Source organism: Panulirus ornatus, chromosome 61 (assembly GCF_036320965.1).
Source record: "Panulirus ornatus isolate Po-2019 chromosome 61, ASM3632096v1, whole genome shotgun sequence".
Lineage (NCBI taxonomy): Eukaryota > Metazoa > Arthropoda > Malacostraca > Decapoda > Palinuridae > Panulirus > Panulirus ornatus.
The window spans coordinates 2,296,979-2,318,858 of record NC_092284.1 but is presented as its reverse complement, the minus strand read 5'-3'; the positions used below and the strand labels follow the sequence as shown (position 1 = coordinate 2,318,858).

Here is a 21,880-nt window from a genome sequence, read left to right as displayed (position 1 = left end):
AAAATCAAATGATTCATCCTCATGCTCCCTACCATCAGCGTACAAAGGACCTGCCCTTACTACGAAACCCTTGCATTCACTTCCCCAAATCACCCTATCCCAAAACATAAAACAACCAAGGCAACATCACACAAACCTTGAAAAAGACTCAACTTCACCTGAAACCATTCATTCTTCACTTCCTACTTGCACACAAGCTTACTCACAGGGTAAAACCTCCCAATGCACTTGATTAAAAAAATTCTTGACCTCTTATACTTTACAGAAACTGGCTGGCAACTGGGATGCCTTTACTCCAGAACAGTATATTTCTAAGTTCAGCTTTTAGACATCTATTAAACAATTAATCCAGCTCTCTATTTTGTGAAAAAAAAAAAAATCCTCTCCAATTTGTATTCAAGGATATGCATGTTGACTCCTCTGTATATTTCACAGACTTGCATAACAATGGTCTATGTTCTGAACTCATGCTCCTTATTAATGTTCATTAAGAAATTGTTCAGCTCTGCAATTTCCATTATGTATTTACCACGAATGGATTTCCTCTTTGCCTCAAGTTTCTTCTACTATCTCCCTTTAAATCACAACCTAACCAGGTAGTCAAAATCAAGAATTGTGTGTGCGAGCATGTCTACAAAAGTCCATATACTAACATGGCCTTTGCTTTTATCATTTTTCTCAACATTACCATTATGTGTGTGAATAAAATCATTTTGTACAACTTCCCAAGACATGTGTCATATAAAGCTTTCTTCTTAAAAATTTTTTCATAAACATTCACATGTTATCCTATACCTGTATGCCTTGCTAGATCAGTCCCCAGTTATGATAAGGAGTCTACAGATTTCCTGGGAAAGTACATAAAGAGCTAGCCCAGACTTCTGGGAAGCTGTTGATATGGCAAAGCTAAATGGTAGCAGTGAAGTCTTGAACAGCATATATTTAGTTCATATAAAAGTACAGTCAATAAATAAATATATCCCGTTTTTGAGAAAAAATCTGAAATATCAGAAAATAATATACCACGAAAATATTAGCATACAGTGCTTCCAAATAAAATATATGGAATAAAATTACTCTTCCAGTAACATCTGACATCCTGCAAGATATGTTTGTGCTGACCTTTTCAGAGGTATATATAAAAATAAACAATAAAAAAAATAATGTCTCAAAGAGGACTTATTCCATGACCAGAGCTTATGAAAAATAAAAAAAACACGTTCAAATGTAATGACAAAAGTGAAATCGCAACTTCAAGAGACTGAAGTTCCATGACAAAAGGCCTTCAGTAGTTACACCCTAAACGGCATGCACTGAAAGGCAGTGGTGAGGGGGGGAAAAATGCCCAAAACAATTCACAAAGTAACTGAATTAGTTTCACATAAAATAGTATTCTAAATTATAGTGTTTCTCTTATATCTGGTAAACCTTACTTTCTATTAATCTGAAACATACAATAATTACTTTCAAAACTAACATTACCATCCTAAGAAACTAAAAAGTAATTCCGTTTTGAGGATTCGGCAATTAAAAATCATTGCACATATCTCTATGATTGCCAAGGTCAGTTCAGTCCCACGCTAAACTTTCCTTATCAATAATTTCTAAGTACAATGTATATAAGGCATACTTTCAGAGGTAATTGCCTTGGTTCTACAAATACATGCAATGATTATGCCTAGATACATTTTCTAAGATATGATGATAAAGAACATATGGATATCTACAGACGAGATGCACAAGTCTGAAGTGTAAGCAAAGAAAAAATCAACAAGAGCAAACTATAAAATCACATGACTTCTGTACTATGTGAAATTATTGACCTCAGTTGCTTAAGGCAAAAATACCTTGGAACTCCCTCCCACTAAAGATTTCTAGTTCAGGTTAGAATCACACTGAATACCTTCCTCAGTGGTCTGGCACACATGCTCAAACACCTAACTTCCTGTAAATCATTTCTCTTTACAATTTCAAAACATTTTGTTTTCTTAGCTTAAATTCCACTCTTATTTCTGATAATTTGACATTTCCCCTTGGTTACCACTTGCTGAGGTTACATCCAATCTTTCCAAACATTTTTCATGCAAGCAAAAAACAATCACTTCACTCTATGACGCTCAGCTAAACAACACATCTTACGTTGTTTAGTCTTGGATACTGGAAAGTGTAGAGATAACTGATCTACAAAATATCCAGGGTTTGAGGTGCATATATGAATCTGCTACAAATAAGGAGACACTCAAACATGTTGGTAAATTTCTGTCTATGAATTCTACAGTAGATACAACCATCTTTCATGGTGGGTTCTCTGTTTCTGACTGTCTTCCCTTGAACTTATACCATATTCTCAAAGATCCCAGTGATTGTCATTCTCAAAAATTCAACTCTTACAATTCATGCCATTTTAGCTCTAACATACATATGAATACTGCCATCAACAGCACTCCTAATGCCAGTTTTCATATAGAAATATTGGAATGTCCTTCAAATCCCTTAAATACTCTTGGCCATTCTATTACTGTGGTAGGCATTTGACCATTACTATCATGCAGTTTCAGAAGCAATGCGTTTCTTTTCAAAAACCAGTAACTTGAAGATCATTCAATTTAAGAAACCAATCAGTATAAGAGACAATCGCATACTTGTGCCTTTATTCAATCAACACTACCTCCACTTTAATTTGCAGGTATGTGGATCTGCTGACATTTCAATCTTCAAAAATACAAAACCTCAATAACCATATTTTAAAGTGTCTAAGAAGTGATGTATTTTGCATTGGAGATGATTACAACTCCTATGGACAGAGCAGCTTTCAACTTAGAGAAAAGACTTATCACATGTAAGCTTGTCCTGAAGCTGGAAAGAATAGTATAAAGCTTATAAAGCGTAGGATGAGGCATAGTTCTGTATAGTGCAGAAACACAGACTCTGAAAGCAGAAGAAACTATCAAAAAGCTTTGAAACACACACCTGGGGATAATCAATGAAGAAAAATTGGCAAGGACATCAAAGCAACAAAAAGGTTTTGGTCAACAAAAAAGTTTTGGTCAACAAAAAAGTTTTGGTAAAGTGGAAGAGGGGAAGAGTCTACTCACAGAAATATCGCAAAGAAAAAATATGCAGCAAGGAAGAAGTCTACTGAATGACATGACTGCGAAAAGAATGATACAAGGACTAAAGACCAAGATAGAGAAAGAGGACTTGGGCATGAAAAAAGTTATCATGACAGAAACACGAAGAAAGAAGAAAAGCTCGTAAAGTCAAATCCACAAAACAGAGCCTGCCAAGAGGCAGAACACCACATAAGAAGAGCCAGTACAAGAAAAATTTAAAATCAAAACTGCTCATGACAACAATCCCATTCTACTTCTATGTACAACTCTTTGACTACATATGACCTGGTATGAACTACTGCTCTCTTCATATTCACATGCTGAAATCCTCTATACATGGGGATTTCAACATAATCCACAAAGACTGCCTTGGCTCTATTCGGGATAATCCCGGTGCAGTTAAGTTCCTTTCATCATTATCATTACTATTATCTATCATTATCATTATTATTATTATTATCATACTTGATTGCTGTTTCCCGTATCAGCAAGGTTGTGCCAGGAAGCAGACGAAGAAAGACCCATCCACTCATTCACACACATACATACACACATAAATGAAAAAATTAAAATATACATACACATACATATATGTATAGATTCATACATGCTTGCCTTCATCTATACCCAGCACCACATGCCCCACAGGAAACAGCAATGCCACCCCCCTGAGTCAACATGGTAATGCCAGGAAGAAAAAAAAAAAAAAAGGCCATATTCGTTCATACTCAGAACAACCCATGACTCACATCTTCACGGCCAGTCATCTAACGCACTCAACCTTAGTTTTATTTGTAAATCGTCCCACTATAGATACCCTATTCTGTCATTGTAGTCTTCTGATTACAATCTTATCACCTGCAGCTGGGTACATCAACTCCCCATTATGCTTTTCAAATGACAGCTTCAGCAGTTTGGGAGGGTTTAATGGACAAAGAATTCATACTTGGGAAAAACACTGCTTTGCAAGTAAGGATGCGCTCAGCTCTGCTGATTATATAAAAGGGGTCATCTTGGCAAGGGGAGAGTCCCATGTCCATTCTTCTACCTAGTCTCTCCATCCATCAATCATGGTTTCACAGCTTTTGCTCTGAAGCCTGTTGCATCAAGAACACAGTATACCAGGCCATGAATCTCTTCCCTTATCCTGAATTTCATTTTGCCTTCCTTTCTGCTCAGAATAACTGCATTGCTTTTCTCCAAACAATAAGGCATGCCCTTGAGGAAATAAAGCGTGTTAACTGACTTCAAGAGATAAACCCTTCTAGTCCTTAATCACAGGCATCTCCAGTGACTTATGCAATTCAATCCTTCCCTCCTCTCTTCATATGTGATCAATCTATCACTAATGCTCCAGGTGGTACAATTGCTCTTTTTAGCACCTTATTTTTCTCTAACTCAAAACTCTACGATTCCACATCTAATCTCCATCCATCCCTCTTTCATACTAAGCTTATTCCCTTCCCTATATTTTCTTCATTTAGGGTCTCCTGAGTACTCTCCCACCTACAGGTGGGTAAGGCGCATGCATGATCAGGACAGCAAACCTCCTCATGTTCCAGGAAAGTATGTCACAGAGCTAGTTCCAATCCTTCCTCATCTCATTCATATATGTTTAAAAATCCAGACTTTATTCAATCTTTCTCTGAGGTATACCATGGTGCAGCCATTCTAACCCTTTTAATTATTGCACCATCACACACTTCTATTATCTCAAAAGTCCTTGAAACTCTTCTGCTTTCACTTTCTTAAAAATGTGGAATCTCTGAAGGTGCTTAAGGACCGTCTGCTTCCTCTTTACGAGGATGCAGGTATGATCACTTTATGCCAGACAGTGTCCCATGCCATAAGGCTAGAAAAGTAAGGAACAGATTATAAGAGATAACTAATCAACTACGGGAGTAGCCTAGGATCTTCCCAGACCTTAACCTAATTGAAAACTGATGAAATCAGATGAAAGCCAAGCTTGCTTCCTGCAACACCCTCATCAGTGCCTCGCCTCATTTGGGAGATCAAAATCCCATGGATCCAAAACACAGACTTAAGAATACTTCAGGAACCTTGCCAATTCCAAACCCTATTGTCTACAGATAGTAATCAAGGCAAAAGGAATGATGACAAAGTACTAAAATATAAGATGACATTGCTTTTGAAAACATATGTGGGGTGGACATGGTCTCTGCAAATATTGTAACTTTTCCATAAACAACAAATCAGTGTTATCTTTTTCCTTCTTTTATATTTTCCTGTAACCTTACAACTTTTACACATCCAGTCTAAATTCAACTGTGGAGCTAAATCAATTTCCTCTAGTATGACCCATCATGAGGTGCCACAGGGCTAGCAGAATGCATGTGTAAAGCTTTTATATAAAAGATAATGCGGAGAGAAGTGAATGCTCGAATCACAACCATGTGTATCTGTTGGGTATACCTGGTAAGGTGTATAGAGGAGTGGTACTACTGGGTATACCCAATGAGGTGTAAGGAAAATTGGTGATTGAAAGGGTGGTGGTATGTGGCATGCATACATCTGAATGGGGAGGAGTAATGTGGGTTTAGGAACATGCTCTTGGGACTATATGCGAAAAATACTTGGAAAAAGTGTGAATTACGTGTGGCATTTATGAATCTGGAAAGAACATATGATAAGGTTGACAGAGACGCCTTGTGAAGGTATTACAAATATAGCAAGGAAATGGAGTTACTTAATGCAACATGGAGTTTTTACAAGGAGAGTGAGATATGTGTGTGTGTGTGAGCAGGAAGGGAGGAAGGCAAGTGTTTCCTGGTGAAAATGAATCTATATCAAGGACTTGTGATGTCACCATGGTTGTTTTAATCTGATGTTACCATGGTTGTTTTAATCTATCTATGTATAGGGGTGGTGAGGGGGTAAATTCAAAGGTCTTAGGAGTGAGTGAAGAGTCTATGGTATGCTAGAGGATGGGGGAGGGATACGAGGTAAATCAGGTGCTGTTTGAGAAGGACACAGCTCTGGTAGAAGACTCCACAAAGATACCCCAAAAGCTAGTGATGAGTTCGGAAGTGTTTGTGAATGGACAAAGTCAAGGGTTAATGAGCACAAAAGTAAGGTAACGAGATGCAGAGGTAGGGGGATGGGATGGTTTGAGTGCAAGTTTGAATGGATAGAACCTAGGGGAAGTGGAGTGCTTTAAGCTACGTATCTTAAGTGAATAAAGCAATGAGTGGAGCCATGGGGGCTGAAGAAAGTAAAAGGTTGAAAGAGGTGGCTAAGGTCATGGATGGATTAAGGAACATGTGTAGTAGTCTGTGGAGCACTGCTGTGACTGATAGGCTCTGATTTTAGGGCATTATACATGACTGCTAAAGAAAGGGTGTGTGGAAATGAGGCTACTATTAATTTGTACCTAACATTACCTTACTAAAGCAGACAAGGCAATGAGTTAAAAAAAAAAAAAAAAGAACAACTTCAGTTCCTAAGAATTTCTAAATTTCTAATCCTTAAACTTAGAAGTCTACTCTGTAATATCTAAATGATTTAAAAAGATGGTAATTTTTCTAAAGGAAGTCAAAGAAGTCTAAAGACTGTAATACTAAAAATGATGCGAGGAAAAGTTTCTTCAACTAATGATAATTTTCAGGCAGTTACAAAGATTCTTGTACCATAAGTGCCAGATCAGCTGGCCTCTTGTGTAAATTATACTTTTCATTTTGGTTTCCTTTACTTTGATGTTTGGTTCTAAAAACACACTCTTATTACAGAACTGCTTGCAGCCTTTCCCATATTCTTAAGCCAACCTATATCAGAAAGGTGGTGTTGCATTTTTCTTTCATTTTTTGGCTCTCCAACTATTTCTGTTCTTGGGCAGTTTGGTTAACACTACCCGAGACATGTAACCTTGATTCTAAACATGTCATTTGTTTCAGTACATACATTTGGTGCCAACCACAATACAGAAATACAATTCCTTTGAAAACATTTCAAAAGTTGCTCCTGGGTCCTAAGATATAAAGAATAACTTTATGGCAATCCTGCCTGGAGCAAACCTAAACCTTACACTTCATGGTTAATGGATGTAACTCATTACCCCCCTGTACCATCAATCAATAATCTACATCAAGCCAAATATAAATCATACCACAGGGAACATTAGAAAAGGGTATAAGATGCAATTTCTACTACATCATTTGTCAAGCATACACATGAAACACTATACAAATATATCAACAAAAATTGGTAACTAAAACTAAGATAAGAATATCAATGGAATAAGGCTACTAAGTTCTCAACATACACTAATAAAAAAATGAGTCCAAAATTACAAATGCACATTAACTAGATACTGTCAAGCATGCACAATAACTGGAATACATATGCAACATCAAATATGCATAATAAGTGAGTAAGAGTAACATATTCTTTGTCTATAAAAACACAGACAAGATAGCTGCCGAGTTCAGCATGCAAGATAAGTAAACAACAGCTGCTGCAATAAGTATGCAGACAAAGTGGCTACTGTTTTCTAAGTAAAGAAAATATGAAGTAATTTTCACAAAAACATACATGTCAGGCATCTCCTCAAAAAATGAAATGAAAGTCTTGATACAAAAATTGAACTGCTGTTCTAGATATTTTTCCAAAGTTGTGCCAACTAAATAGGATAAAAGTGTAAAGCTTGCCGAGTGCGAACTAAAACAGAAGGTAAGGCACATAAAAATCAATACCTATTTCAAATAATCTTTGAAATAACTTTTAAAAAGGATACTAATTAGAGCTGTTGAAGAAATGTACTGCAAGGCAGGCCAATACCACGCTGAATAAAACTAACCTAAAGTCATTATAACTGTCACAATTGAATAGAATTACCAAGGTGCCAGACAAAAGGATCATATGACTGTCAGCCTTGGAAAATATAAAATAATATTTTTCAGTTTGCTTCTCTTAATATAAAAGAAACAATTATTAGCTATGAGTTATATGACAACAGCCGAACAGAACTGACCTTGGCAAACGTGCAGAGACAGGAGTTATGGTTATTTGTCTTTACCAGTTTCAGAAAAGTACCTTCTTTAGATGAAATGCTACACAGTTAGTAAGCTTAAAAACAATGTTCCAGAAACCGTACCATAAAATAAACAAGTATTCAAGTTCTTCTACTCACAAGATAGTCAGCCCAATCAATCAGCAAATTCTTAAAAAGCAAGACCTAAAGATTCAATATTCTTACCTTGCTGAAATCTGTGTTGCTTCTTGAGCTGTGAGGGTTTGACAAGGTGCTCTTCTTCATCATTATCAATGTGGGAGTATATGTCTGAATCATCTGAGGGTGTGAGTGGCTGATCATCCGGAAAGACAGGAGAGAGGGGCTCATCTAGATCATCACCCAGAGAACCATCTGTCGGAACAGTCTCGTATATCTCCGAACTGCTTCTGAAAGACGATATAAAAAGAAAGATTTTTTCTTTTTGATGAAGTCATATACTACGTTATCAAAGCATGAAACCTAATTGTCATTACAATGCTAAACTTTCTTGAGCAGATTCACTCACATATGTGTTCTAGAATGGTATTTTTCACACATAGAAGCCACAGTAAAATGACTAAATAAATAAAAACTCTTTTCAGTAAGTATGTGTAATCACTTACTAGTAATTACTTCCTGCATTTGTACTATGTGGGGAAGGAGTTCTTTACCTATGGAGCACCGTGTCTTTATTCTTTAATATCATACAACTTTTTAACTTATGTATGTTGTTGGCATTTACATTTTCATCATTCATTTTAATCCATTCATTCATTACTCTTTTACAATAAAAGTATACTTCTACAACTTTATTATCTTTTTTCTTGCTTTATTTCATATCATGGCTTCTGATTGTTCTATCCCTGCATCTTTTGAAGAATTCTTTACTATCTACAACATCAAGATGGTTTAAAACCTTAAAAGGTTATAATCAGGTCACCCCTCATTCTTCTCTCTTCTAGGCAGGCAAATCTAAACCCTCTATCTATTTATATTTCTGATACCCATTCCCTCCAGAAACTCCCATCAAGGGGTAGCCAAGGCAAAAGAGTCTCCACTTATCCCTGTCCTTACATGCCTCTCTCACATATACTATTCCATGCATTCTTCCACCATTTCTCTCCCTCCAGTATTCCTCCACCCTATTTGCTCATGTCCCAGGCCCTCTAGTCTTTCCCTGTAACACAACTCTCCAAGTGTGTGTGCGTGTCCATCTGTATGTGTTTAAGTGCACATGCACGCCAATACCCACTTGTAGTAATCTGTTCATACAGTGATGGAAAATAATTAAATTTTTGAAGGACCCAACTCTATAATTTTCTTCAACCTCAAGCAGCTTTTTCAGCATTTGTATACTACTAGCAATTACAGTTACATCCCTAAATTTATTCCAACCATCCATCACCCTTGTGGTAAAATTATATCGGAGAGATTCTAAGACCCCACTCCCATCCTCTTATGACATGCATTAGACGTGTAATTCTCTTACTCCCCTTTCCCTGGGGATATGATAACTTTGTGATTTGGGATAGAGAACTGTGAATTATAAGCTCTCAAGTGCTATATGATAGATGGCCAGTAAAGTTTGCATTTGTGGAATGAATTCCAGCTACCCACATATACAGGAGGAAGAAAGGGAAACACAACAATTCAGGTCAGGAGGGGGAAATGTGACATACACTCCTCCCGGCACTCAGTCAGTAGTACCTCCCTGTGTGTGCATACATAAAACGTTTTTTTTTTTTTTTTTTTTTTCAAACTATTCGCCATTTCCCGCATTAGCGAGGTAGCGTTAAGAACAGAGGACTGAGCCTTTGAGGGAATATTTTGTGATAAGGAGAAATGTAACTATCTATTCCCTAACACTATCACTGTTTTGAATCCATCATTTCTGTATGAGAGGGGCTGGTATGAAATTCATACATCTTAGTTTGTCTTTCCTTGTCTATCTGTCTGCCTATATCTGGAGTCCATTTCTTTCAGGCACTCCCATCATGGGGGTGGCTATGGCAAAAGAGCCTACATTTATTCCTGTCCTTTCATGTTTCCTTTGCATACACCATTTCATGCATTCTTTCCTTGTCATCAGTTTAATATACACAAGGCTTTACTGCATTTCAACAATGCAGAAATATTCTCAGTTCTCAGCATTTACCCACAACTCTCTTTCTCAGGTATCATCTTTACTGCCCTCCTCTACACATTCTTTATTATTTCTTTGTGTTTCTTTAAGTGCAGTAACCAAACATAAGAAGCATATTTGTTTTGGCCCTATGTAGGATATGAACACCATCCTAGATATTTCCTTATACTTGAATGTTATCCTAATATCAGTAAGTGGACAAACTGCTTCCTTTTCTAGTTATGCAGCTCTACAGTGACAAGCTAAAGACAATGTTGATTCCTAGGTCCTTCTCACAAAAGGTTTCCTACAGTTTGTGAAAATTATATCAAATCTTGATCACTCTTCTGCAGATTAAGTTCTACCAGTCTCTTTCGCATACATTTCTCAGCAGTTTTATTGCAAAAACTTTATATCTCACTCACCCTTCTGCAGACTGAGATCTGGGCGGAAGGCTACGTCTTGGTGGTGGCAGTGTGATGCTACGGTGGTAATGGTGAGGAGGTCGTTCTAGGGTACCCTCACCAGAGTCGTCCAAGCCTGAGGGGTCTTCCATGTTAAACGCCTGCTCAATCTCTGGTTTCTTATCCCATACCTCCTTAAAGAAGGGTGTATAAAATGCAGCTGAAAAGATAAAACAAACAAAAGATTAATCATATACAATACTAAGTCCACTGCAGAAACTCCAATTAAGAGAACTTAGTGGTTAGCAGCATTCTGCACAAAATACGTGGCCCAATGAGAATAAAGATTTGTTGGACAACAATGCTCTGAGCAGACTAAAATGTACTGGCTTTGGTCTTTTTTTTTCATCTCCTTCACTAATCCTAGTGCAAAGCTAAAAACACTGATATTAAAATGGACTGTGATTTCATGGTAATTCCTTAGAAAGAATATTTCCATTTGGTGATTTAATTTAGAGAACATGCCAATTCTGACAGTTATAATGGAAACACAGGCTCTAGTTCCAATGTGTTAACCAATAAAACATCACAAACTTAATGTTAACTTTACTGATTATTAAGGCACTAACCAATCTCAACAGATTCTGTGGTTACCATTATAAGAAAAAATCAAACATCTAAAACCTGGCTAGTACAATGGAAGCAACTTTACATGAACATAAGGCTCAAAGCTATTCTTTCAAGTCTAATTTGGTTTGGTAAAAAAAAAAAGGGGGGGGACTTCTGAGACCTACTGAACAAATCATTGTTCCACTTTATGACAGAAAAAGAACACACCTAGTACCTCCATTACAATGAATGCTCGCAAAACAAGCAGATGCAAAGAAAGCACCACTGCTAATATTCATACTCATCATCAGGAAGTTATTTTAGACATACGATGATTCCCAGTCTTCCTCTGATGGCTGTTTGAATCACAGATGATAAAAAGAGAGACTAAGACTAATGTTAATAAATCATACCAATTCAAGGTGTCTAAAAGCAATACCACAGGTGGGAATTTTGTAAACAAAGCAAACCTTGTGTTCTCGAATGACCATGGACAAAAAGTTTCAACTACACACCCTTGATAGTTAATTTGACAAATATCAAAAGTGTGGTTTATTTCTAATTTCAAATGAATAAATATAAAATCTTTATTACAACTACAATGACCGTGGCATATTCATCCTGAACCAGAACCTAAAGGCAATGGGAATAAGTAAAGCTTACCAACTGATACTCACTAAGGACTGGAACCTAATAGCCATTGTAAACAATACAGCTTACTGACCAATATTCATCCAAGACTGAAACCTAAAGGCGATGTAAACAAGTACAGCTAAATGACTTGTATTCATCCCAGACTGAAACTTTCAAACAACCTGAACATGTACATCAAACTGACCAACTTTCATCCAGGATTGGATTCTAAAGACCATGGGAACGAGTAAAGCTTCAGGTACGAGAGAATACACTGCTTCATATTCTTCAAGAATAAGTGAAAAATGGCAAATCTTAAAATTACATCTATTCCTCAACTGCTTTACTCCTCCTCTTCTTAGTCCATACAAATGGCAAATGCTTCATTTACTTTACAGGAACACCAATATGCAGCATTCTTCGACGTATGCTCTGAGTGTGGCTGTCGAGTCTTTTACACTTGAAGATGTGGAGATGTTCAGCAGCCATGCTATTCTGAATGTGGAAGAAGGCAACAAGACAGATTACAGTAATATGGACTGTTAAAACAGAACCATGTTCATGTACTTTATGGGAAAAAATCACAAATAAGGTGCATTACTACAAATGGATGCGCTGCCGTCCCAAGCAACAAACAAGCCATACGAGTGGTCACACTGCACACTGCATATCTTAAAATCAAACTATGTAAATGAAGACAGTTAAACCTAACTATTTTGTTGGTAAAAAAAATCATAAAAAACTTGATACACATCAAATGCTCATAAGCTGCAGTCTCAAGCGACAAACATAACACGACATATAAAGTAAAATGCCAGAGGACCCATAAGCAACTAATTCATCTCATGGGCATTTCATCACTTTTACACCCATATAGGGGAGAGTAAAGGTGCTTTTAGTGTCAGACTAACACTGTAACAACACCTACTGAAGCTTTTTTTTTTTAGCGGATAAGTGAATAACATGACCTATGACAAGCTCACCAAACATGAGCTTCACAAACATGATCTGTCACGGCAACATATTGTACACTGGGATAGTGATCCTTGACAATAACTGTCAAGGACTGTATACAGTAATAACTCTTAAGCTGCCACAGAAATTGTTAGATACATATGTATATATATACATACATATATATATATACATATGCAGCTTGCATTAGAAGACCACCAACATATTTCACAAAAAACAATGACATTTCACAGGTACGACCACTCCAAAATTTACAGTGTTTCGATTGCTTATTTTCCAAAAGTGTCAAGCCAGAAAGTTGTACATGGTGCTCAGCACACAAAGAATGTCAAAATACATTACCTATCTTTTCCATTTTTTGAGGCTGATCACATTCATTTTGGTGTGACATGAAAGAGGGGAAGATTTCAACCTAGAGGTGATCTGTATAACAAGGCAATCCTACAGAAGTTACCTTTTAAATGTAAGGAGCAACTACAGCTAGGCTTCAGTTTCCTACCATTTAACAAAGAACATATTTCAGACTGCAATATGCACTGTGAAACAGCATCCTTCAGACATTACATAATATTCATTAAATCTATAAGAAAATCTTTAAAGGATACATCTACTCCAGTTTCACTTACTTTTCGAATCATCTTGACATTTCCACATAACCTTTTGGACTAGCACGGAAGAAAGTTTCTACTGTAAGACCAACCCCAAAGAAAAGCCAATTAAGAATGGGCCCAGGAAAAATTTTTAAACATTTAATCTTGTTGAAATCTATAATATCAGTTCAGTACCAACAAATTGGTTCTACCTATTCAATAGGTACTATTTTGGAATGGCTCTCATTAGCCATTTGTATGTGTCCCTCCCACCATGGCTTGGATCTGTAACTTGTGTCTGCATGCTACAGCAACATGAGGACTGTTGATTATGATACCATCTTCCCACAAACAACAATGCTGTGGAACTCTTTTCCTTTTCATTTCCCCTCTTCCTACAATCTTTCTCCTGTTATAAGTCAGGTCTACAAAACCTGAGGAGCTATGATTTTTTTCATTCTTCTCCTTATCCTATTTCACTTTCACCTGTGATGGCCATGTCATAAGAGGTTACTACCTGGCAGGAACGTGAGGTTGGAAACCCCCTCATCTTTTATCATCACTTTCCAAAACAGGGAAGAGAAGGTTCATTTGAGCCTGAAACTACCTTGCTATGGTGGGAGGTAATCAGGTATAAAAGAAAATGAAAACGGTTCCCTTAAGGTATAATCCAGGCACTATGCATTGTTCTTTTATAAAACCTATATGCTGAAAAACACATCTCTCAAAACAATCCGTAGTCTTTACTGTTTATTAGATCTAAAGAGATTTAAAAACTTCAAACCAATGTTAATGCAATTCATGATGCTGTTAATGTTTTTACATGTTAATCATGACATCAAAAGATATGCCACAAAACACTGTGCCCAATCCTCAGCTGTTTAGTTTCTTGGCTGCATGTGTAGTTTTTGTCGTGATTGTCACTGCTTCAACAAGGTGAAGATAACTTCACTACCACATAATTCTGCAAAGAAAACCAAAAAGCAGATAAAGTACACACTGAACTGCAAGCAGCAGGTGTACAGAGACAACAATACAAAATTTCAGCAACCAACAACACTAAGTACAGCTTGCCAAGGAATACACTTCCTGATGTCAAGCGCGACCATGCAAAAGTTGAACTGTGCTGTCGAGTCTCTAATCCCTTAGTCAATGTTAAAACAATAACTTTGACTGTCAAGAGCCACAGTAATTAGGATAAGACATTCTTAAAAGGTACTGTGGTGTACTCATACCACCAATAAGCAGCACCATCATCACTGTGTAACCCTAGGACCCATTTTATGGGGCTCCTAAAACTTTGACGTTATGCTCCACACAGAAGCAGGGTTGGGTGGGCTCCTTCGGGGAGAGAATTTCCTCGACAACACTGTACTCTTTTCTGTCTACAAACAATGACATAGCCTCATCCAAGATGAACTTCTTGCTTGTGGTGTTACCACTTGCAGGTGGAGTCTGCTAACACCAATGAGCAGTAATATCAAATGAAAGTCTGTAACATTAGTCCAGATATAAAATATTACACTATAAGTAGTTATAAAATAAGGCACTATACACAAAGAACAAAGGCAATAATACATGCACTGTACCACGTGATAACACATCCCCGACAACTTAACAAGTGCTCCAGATGAACAAGCTTCCCGAGTATCGATCGACATGCCAGGGATTACTGTATTAGAAGGAGAAAAACTGGGAATTTAGAGGTTCTAGGTTTTGTTAAAGAGCACACCCAGCACATCATGCAACAGGCTATACAATGCCACACAAACTATTATTTTCATCACTTGGAACCATATAAATGGTTCTCCTTCCAATGCAACTATGCCAAAGATGTCTTTATCATTATCAACCTTTTAAAAACCTGAGTCAAGTGCCATGGACTCTTTATCTTCTAATAAAGTTTCTTGTTTTGTAAACAATTCTTTGTCCCAATCAGTTTAATACATCTTTCAATGTATATAAAAATAAAATTTATCTAGAGATAGACAAAGAAATAACATGCACATGATGGCTGAACTCACTTTTCTGTTGGCAAGTTGCAGTGGAGGTCATGAAATGTGCCTGCAGTCTGTCAGCAATAGCATTACCTTCAGTGATAAGTTGCTGAGAGATATCCGACCCAAAAAACGCTGATGCACTGTTTGTGTCAGTCATTGCCAAAATCTAGAGAAAGACAAATGTAGAGAATTAAGAACTAAATAAATAATACAATAAGTACTATGTTTACTTATAATTTAACACATTCCAGATGAAACTTTCAACAACAGATATGCATAAAGAGTACTACTTTTACAGGTGTGTACCGATACCATGTGTTGTAAGATCTATAAGCATATCTGTACCAAGTCACAAGACACACATTATCTTCAGATACACTGATTAATTCTATCTCCATTACTGGCTCCATACAAAAACTGATATTCATATAATCATCAAACCAGCTCCTTTCCTCTACCAGTTGTTAATCCAACCAACTATCTAATTAAGCTATTACTAGAACTCCACAATAAGTATGCAACAATGCGCTCCAAAAAATAACATTAACAAGACTTAGAGGTGTCAGGGTGTCACTGTATTTATATCGTATGCACCCCAATTCCAGAGTTACACCGAGTTAAGTCATTCTTGCTTTTACTCAAACTATATAAATGATCAATATTGTACACAATGAGATTCTGATGGAGACAGATGCCTTCTTGTTTTTCCAAAAATCTGATGCAAATAACACTGACTACAACATGTAACTGATATATGGTAATTCTAAAACTTACAAAACCTAGAACACATGATGTTCATAAATACCCTACTCAGTGTTCCAAATACTCCAGCAATGTCTACAAAAAAACATATTTCATTTACAATCATTTCTGTAAACTACACAAATTAAATTTTTTTCATATATTCCTGTAATTATAAAAAATTTAACTGCATGGCCATGGAACTATATCTAACTTAGATTAACTCATATTTCCACTATTCTGTGTTCAGATGGCAGTCAAAATCTGTCACCGTTCATTCTATCTATCTACCATTACAACATTCCAATTCTAATAGATTGAGTCAAGATGATAATGCAGTCTCTGAAAATAACTTGCAAACATCCTTAACACATATGCACTGTATTAAACAGAAACATTGCATTCAACACTTACAAAAGTGTTTCTTACATCTTCACTACAAAAACTATGTGAAGTTAGACTACCATCTCCATTCATACCACCTCCACATCTAAATGCTGCCAATGCATTCAATCCCCAGTTGTTCTCGTAGTAACTTCATCTGAATAAATTGATTTAAATATAAATTTTTAGATGAACAAGTTGCAATAGATGGATATAATTTATCTGAAATATACCTGGCCTTAATCTATCCTGAGACTCCACCTATCCATCCCTTCCACATTCTAGTATAAAATTTTCATCTTTTAATTACAATATGTTATGTAAATCTTGTATCCCTTGTGTTTTCTTTATCCAAGGCATCCATCTCCAATCACATACTTTTCACAAAGTCAGGAACCTGATGTCAAGCATACTAAATGAGCATCTACTAACCTGGATTGGAAGGTTGGGAATGTTTGCAGAGAAAGCCCTGAGAGTTGCTAACGAAGCCTTACGCTTCGTGGAGTATACTAGGATGAAACCATGCACCAACTCCTCTCGAAATGCATTTGCACCATGGTAAGATGACACGATGACCTCAACACGGCGCTTGCAGTCATCTGAAAAGTTTATCAAGTAAATCAATGTCTGAAAGATGTGAACATCAAATTTAGAAATTGCAAACTCAAACATCAATCCAAACCATTAACATACGACAACCACACTGACTTTTGATCTACTTACACTATGTTTGCAATGTGAAACTTAAGTAAACATGCCCTTGTCTCAAAATAACAATTATGAACTTATTATAACCTGTATAAGAATAATGTTTTGAACAAAAAAATATCAAAATCAATTAACTTGGACAAAATTGATTTTGAAATCCACAATTCCTACTCTAACATTTAAAAAGTGCATCTACTGCATGTATTTCCATATTGTCAAAATATGATCCAAACGTGCAGGATGCAATACTTATAAATGGCAGCTGGACTGAAAGAGCACAAATAAGGCCATTGCTCAGCTGTTCCTCATACTATCCCAAGAAGATGGTTGAAGGAATTTGTAGTAATAACAGGGGATAGGGGAGAAAGAATACTTCCCACGTATTCCCTGCGTGTCGTAGAAGGCGACTAAAAGGGGTGGGAGCGGGGGGCTGGAAATCCTCCCCTCTCAATTTTTTTTAATTTTCCAAAAGAAGGAACAGAGAAGGGGGGGCCAGGTGAGGATATTCCCTCAATGGCCCAGTCCTCTGTTCTTAACGCTACCTCGCTAACGCGGGAAATGGCGAGTAGTTTGAAAAAAAAAAAAAAAATAGTAAAAAAAAAAAGATGCCCAAATATATCAATAAACATGGTCAGTTTCTGTCAAAGGCTGCTTTCTGCAACCCCACACTGGAAAGTTAGACAAGTTTCATTAAACTGTCCAGGAAAGCTCTGCAGCTGAGCCCCCATATGATATTTCTAGCTCTCCCCAGAAGGTATCTTCTGAACGCCAAGCACTCACACTATCTAAGACCAAAATAAGCAATCCTTAACTGTTAATAACCAATGAAGTCACATCAAATTTGACGTTCAAACCCTAGTTACCTAATGCATGTGTTATGATCACATAAGAGCCAAAAATTGCAAACATTGCAGAATGACAAGAGTACAGGGCAGAGGCAAGTGACTTTTAAGCTTCTCTTAAGAGTACAGAAAATAGTCTTCACACAAAACTAATGTTCTGGAACCAATTTCTGAAAACTAGCTAAAAGAGAGAGACTGATGCCACAAAGGGAAGGCAAGTACTGGCATCTTATCAAGTGCATTCATGCTTCTATCTATCTCTCTATCTATATCTCTGATGCCTGTTCCCAACTGGAACTCCCTCAAGGGGATGGCCATGGCAATAGTCTCTCCACAACTAATGAACTCCAGTGCCATTTCTTAGTCTTTAGTGCCTCACCCTTAACAGGAAACTGGCAGAAGGCAACTCTAGCACAGTGTTTACAAAGGCTCCTACCTAATATTCCAACCTACTACTTCTACATAATGCTTCTGCCTAAATGTAACTACCTACCTACTACTTCTATTTTTCCTAGCATTTTGCCAAAAGGCAGGGCCAGAGCATAGTGCTCACTGCAGGAAAATCTAGTTATGAAGAATGAGCTACTCGAGTTAAGTGTTATGTATGACAAGGAGAGATTGTACATTTGTGAAGAGAATGCCAGCTGTCCACAAGTGGGTGAGGCAAAAGAAAAGACAGCTACCTGGGTCAAAGGAGTGCAACTTGACTGCCATCGAAGTGCTGTCTAAAGATTAAAGACTGATTCAAAGAGCAAACACTATGGTATCACAGCCAGATAAATATCAACCCCACAGTCCCTAAAATTATATAAAAACACGTTAAATACAAGCAGTAAACAAAATATATAACATAGGAGAAATATAATCAGGTTTAATATGATCCAAATGAGATAATATAAGGTTTATTCTTTAAGGATCAGGTGTCTACAAATGTACTTGAACCACTAAAACTGGGGGTGGAAGGATGGAGTGAAAAAGATTTTGAGCGATCGGGGTTTGAATATACAGGAGAGTGAAAGGCGTGCAAGGAATAGAAAGAATTGGAATGATGTGGTATACCGGGGTCAACAAGCTGTCAATGGATAGAACCAGGGAATGTGAAGAGTCTGGGGTAAACTATGGAAAGGTCTAAGGGGCCTGGATGGGGAAAGGGAGCTGTGGTTTCAGTGCATTACACATAATATACATATAATATATATTCATTTATATCTATGTATTATACAAGGTTTTAAAACTTACCCAGGAATGTTTGTAGTGAGATGGACTGCTCTCCTGTCACCACACACCACTGGTGACTGAGCAGCGGACTAAGTACATTTTCCACAGAGTATGGGTCTCCACACAACATACACATGATAATTCTGTACAATAAACATCATTGTTCTTGTAAGACTAGGCATTTTGTAAGATGTTCTGAATAAACAATTCCACTATATGATTCAAGTTAATGAATGACAATATACCATAATCAATATTTTCATATACTTTTCTCTCCTTACCTAATATCTGGCTGAGAGTCCCTAGGTAAAACAGACGAGTTGTAGATGTTGAGCGAGTTGTTTCGGTGCTGGATACTGGTAATGAGGGAGCGTAGGGCCTTCGTCACCAAACTACTGTCAAACCTTCGCCCTTCTCCTCCTCCTACGCTTGGTCCAACATCCATGAACGTGCATTGCAAGCTGCCAGGGGGACTGTGTTTTAGGATAGTATTAGATTTAATTTTCATAACTTAAAGTCTTATGCAGGTAACACAACCTCATCAATGCTGACTGACAATCAATGCACATATCAAGCAGACTAAACTTGATTGCAAGCTCAAATGAACAAGCATGTACCACAAACAGGTTACAGTGACAAAGAACAACTATTGGTGAAAGCTAAAATATATACACAAAATTTGCAACAGTCATAAAAAGCAAAATAATTCAGCACGACATAAGCATGTCACAATCACTGAAATATCAATGCTTCCTTACCTATCAGCTAAGTTAGCCCCCTCATCATGCAAGTGCTGCGAGGCATTGTGGTCAAGGTCAGGATCAGGAGCAAATAGGACGGTGATGGGTGGAGTTGGAGTTGATTCTTCCCGTTCTAGCTGGGTTAACAGAGACTTTTCTAATGACTCCCTTACATAGCAGAGCTAAAACTACGTTAATCATCATTACCAACAATTATTACAAGGTAACTATATCATTTAATATACCAAATGAGATAATATAAAGGTAATCTTAAGATATGTTAAAATGTACTTTTTATCCACTTAAACTTGGTGGTCGCGTGAAAGATTTTGAGCGTCGAAGGTTAAAACAAGGAAGAAAGGCCATCAAGAATAAAAGAATTGAAGATGGTAACCAGTCAACAAGCTTCAATGATAAACACAGGTCATGGAAACCCTAGGGCTTAACTATGGAAGTTCAAGGCCTGATGGGCAGTAGACCCTGTTTCACATGCATCACATACTCTATATATATTCACTCTTTACTCAGTATTATCAAGGTTTTAACCCTTACCAAAATTTTGTATTGAATGACTGCTTCCCTTCCAACCCACCCTGTGCTGTAGCCAGCCGACTCCGTACATTTCCCATTGGTCTCATCTCACTCTACACATTAATTCCTGTAACAAAAATCATTTCTTAAACAGCCTCTTCTTAACAGCTTTTTAATTTCCACAAAATTTCTTCTTAAGATCAATATACCATAAAACACTTTCAATACTTACTCTCTCCTAATATCATTTCCAGAAGTCCCTACTACAACAACACTTAGTCGTTAGCCGAGTTCGGCTGAACTACACTGGTAACGACGTAGTGCCTTACTACCAATCTATGTCATCCCAGATATTCTCGACTTCCACCTTTTTCAAGCTCCAAATTTTGCACCCTGCCCCACACTTGATCCTTCGCTATTCAGTTCATTCATAACTTAAAGTCCTTATGCAGAATAAACAACATCAATCTCTACAATTGCTATTCATCCATTAAACTTCATCTCCAATCTGATGAACCAACCTACCTAACAGATTACATTGACTTAAGAACAATTATTGTGAAATTCTAAAATATACACACAAAATTTGCAACAATCAGTAACAAGCAAAATAAGTTTCTCAGCACACATAAGTGTGGGCAATATTGAAAATAGAAACACTGCTATAACATTGTACTGACAGAATAATGATTGACTACACAGTGGAGTTTTACTGAGTGAGAAGTAAGAGCTGTAAAAATGCAGGAGCTGCCTCTCTCTTAGTCTTCTTTTACCAGAGTTATTCAACTTGTCTACAGTGACTTTCCATACCATTTGTTGATATAATAAAAGAAATGTCAATATATATATATATATATATATATATATATATATATATATATATATATATATAAACTATGGCTGGAGAGAATGAAAAGCTTATACAGTATGTAATACAATAAGACTGTCAAAGGAAATAATGCGACTAATGCGACGAATGTAGGTTTGCGGCAGGGGTGTGTGATGTCTCCATGGTTGTTTAATTTGTTTATGGATGGGGTTGTTAGGGAGGTAAATGCAAGAGTTTTGGAAAGAGGGGCAAGTATGAAGTCTGTTGGGGATGAGAGAGCTTGGGAAGTGAGTCAGTTGTTGTTCGCTGATGATACAGCGCTGGTGGCTGATTCATGTGAGAAACTGCAGAAGCTGGTGACTGAGTTTGGTAAAGTGTGTGGAAGAAGAAAGTTAAGAGTAAATGTGAATAAGAGCAAGGTTATTAGGTACAG

The 21,880-nt window shown here is 37.1% G+C and overlaps 1 protein-coding gene across 1 annotated transcript in view; it reads right to left on the bottom strand.

The window, feature by feature from the left end:
- Nucleotides 1-21,880, bottom strand: part of RhoGAPp190 (Rho GTPase-activating protein 190) — a 228,577-nt gene that overhangs the window by 133,396 nt on the left and 73,301 nt on the right. Inside the window, exons 13-20 of the mRNA XM_071696915.1 lie at nt 21,776-21,800; nt 20,106-20,269; nt 19,629-19,820; nt 19,369-19,490; nt 17,012-17,178; nt 15,479-15,620; nt 10,669-10,867; nt 8,326-8,528 (exon numbers count right to left, since the gene is read on the bottom strand). Coding sequence (XP_071553016.1) covers nt 8,326-8,528; nt 10,669-10,867; nt 15,479-15,620; nt 17,012-17,178; nt 19,369-19,490; nt 19,629-19,820; nt 20,106-20,269; nt 21,776-21,800 — 1,214 coding nt within the window. The remainder of the gene's footprint in view (nt 1-8,325; nt 8,529-10,668; nt 10,868-15,478; nt 15,621-17,011; nt 17,179-19,368; nt 19,491-19,628; nt 19,821-20,105; nt 20,270-21,775; nt 21,801-21,880) is intronic.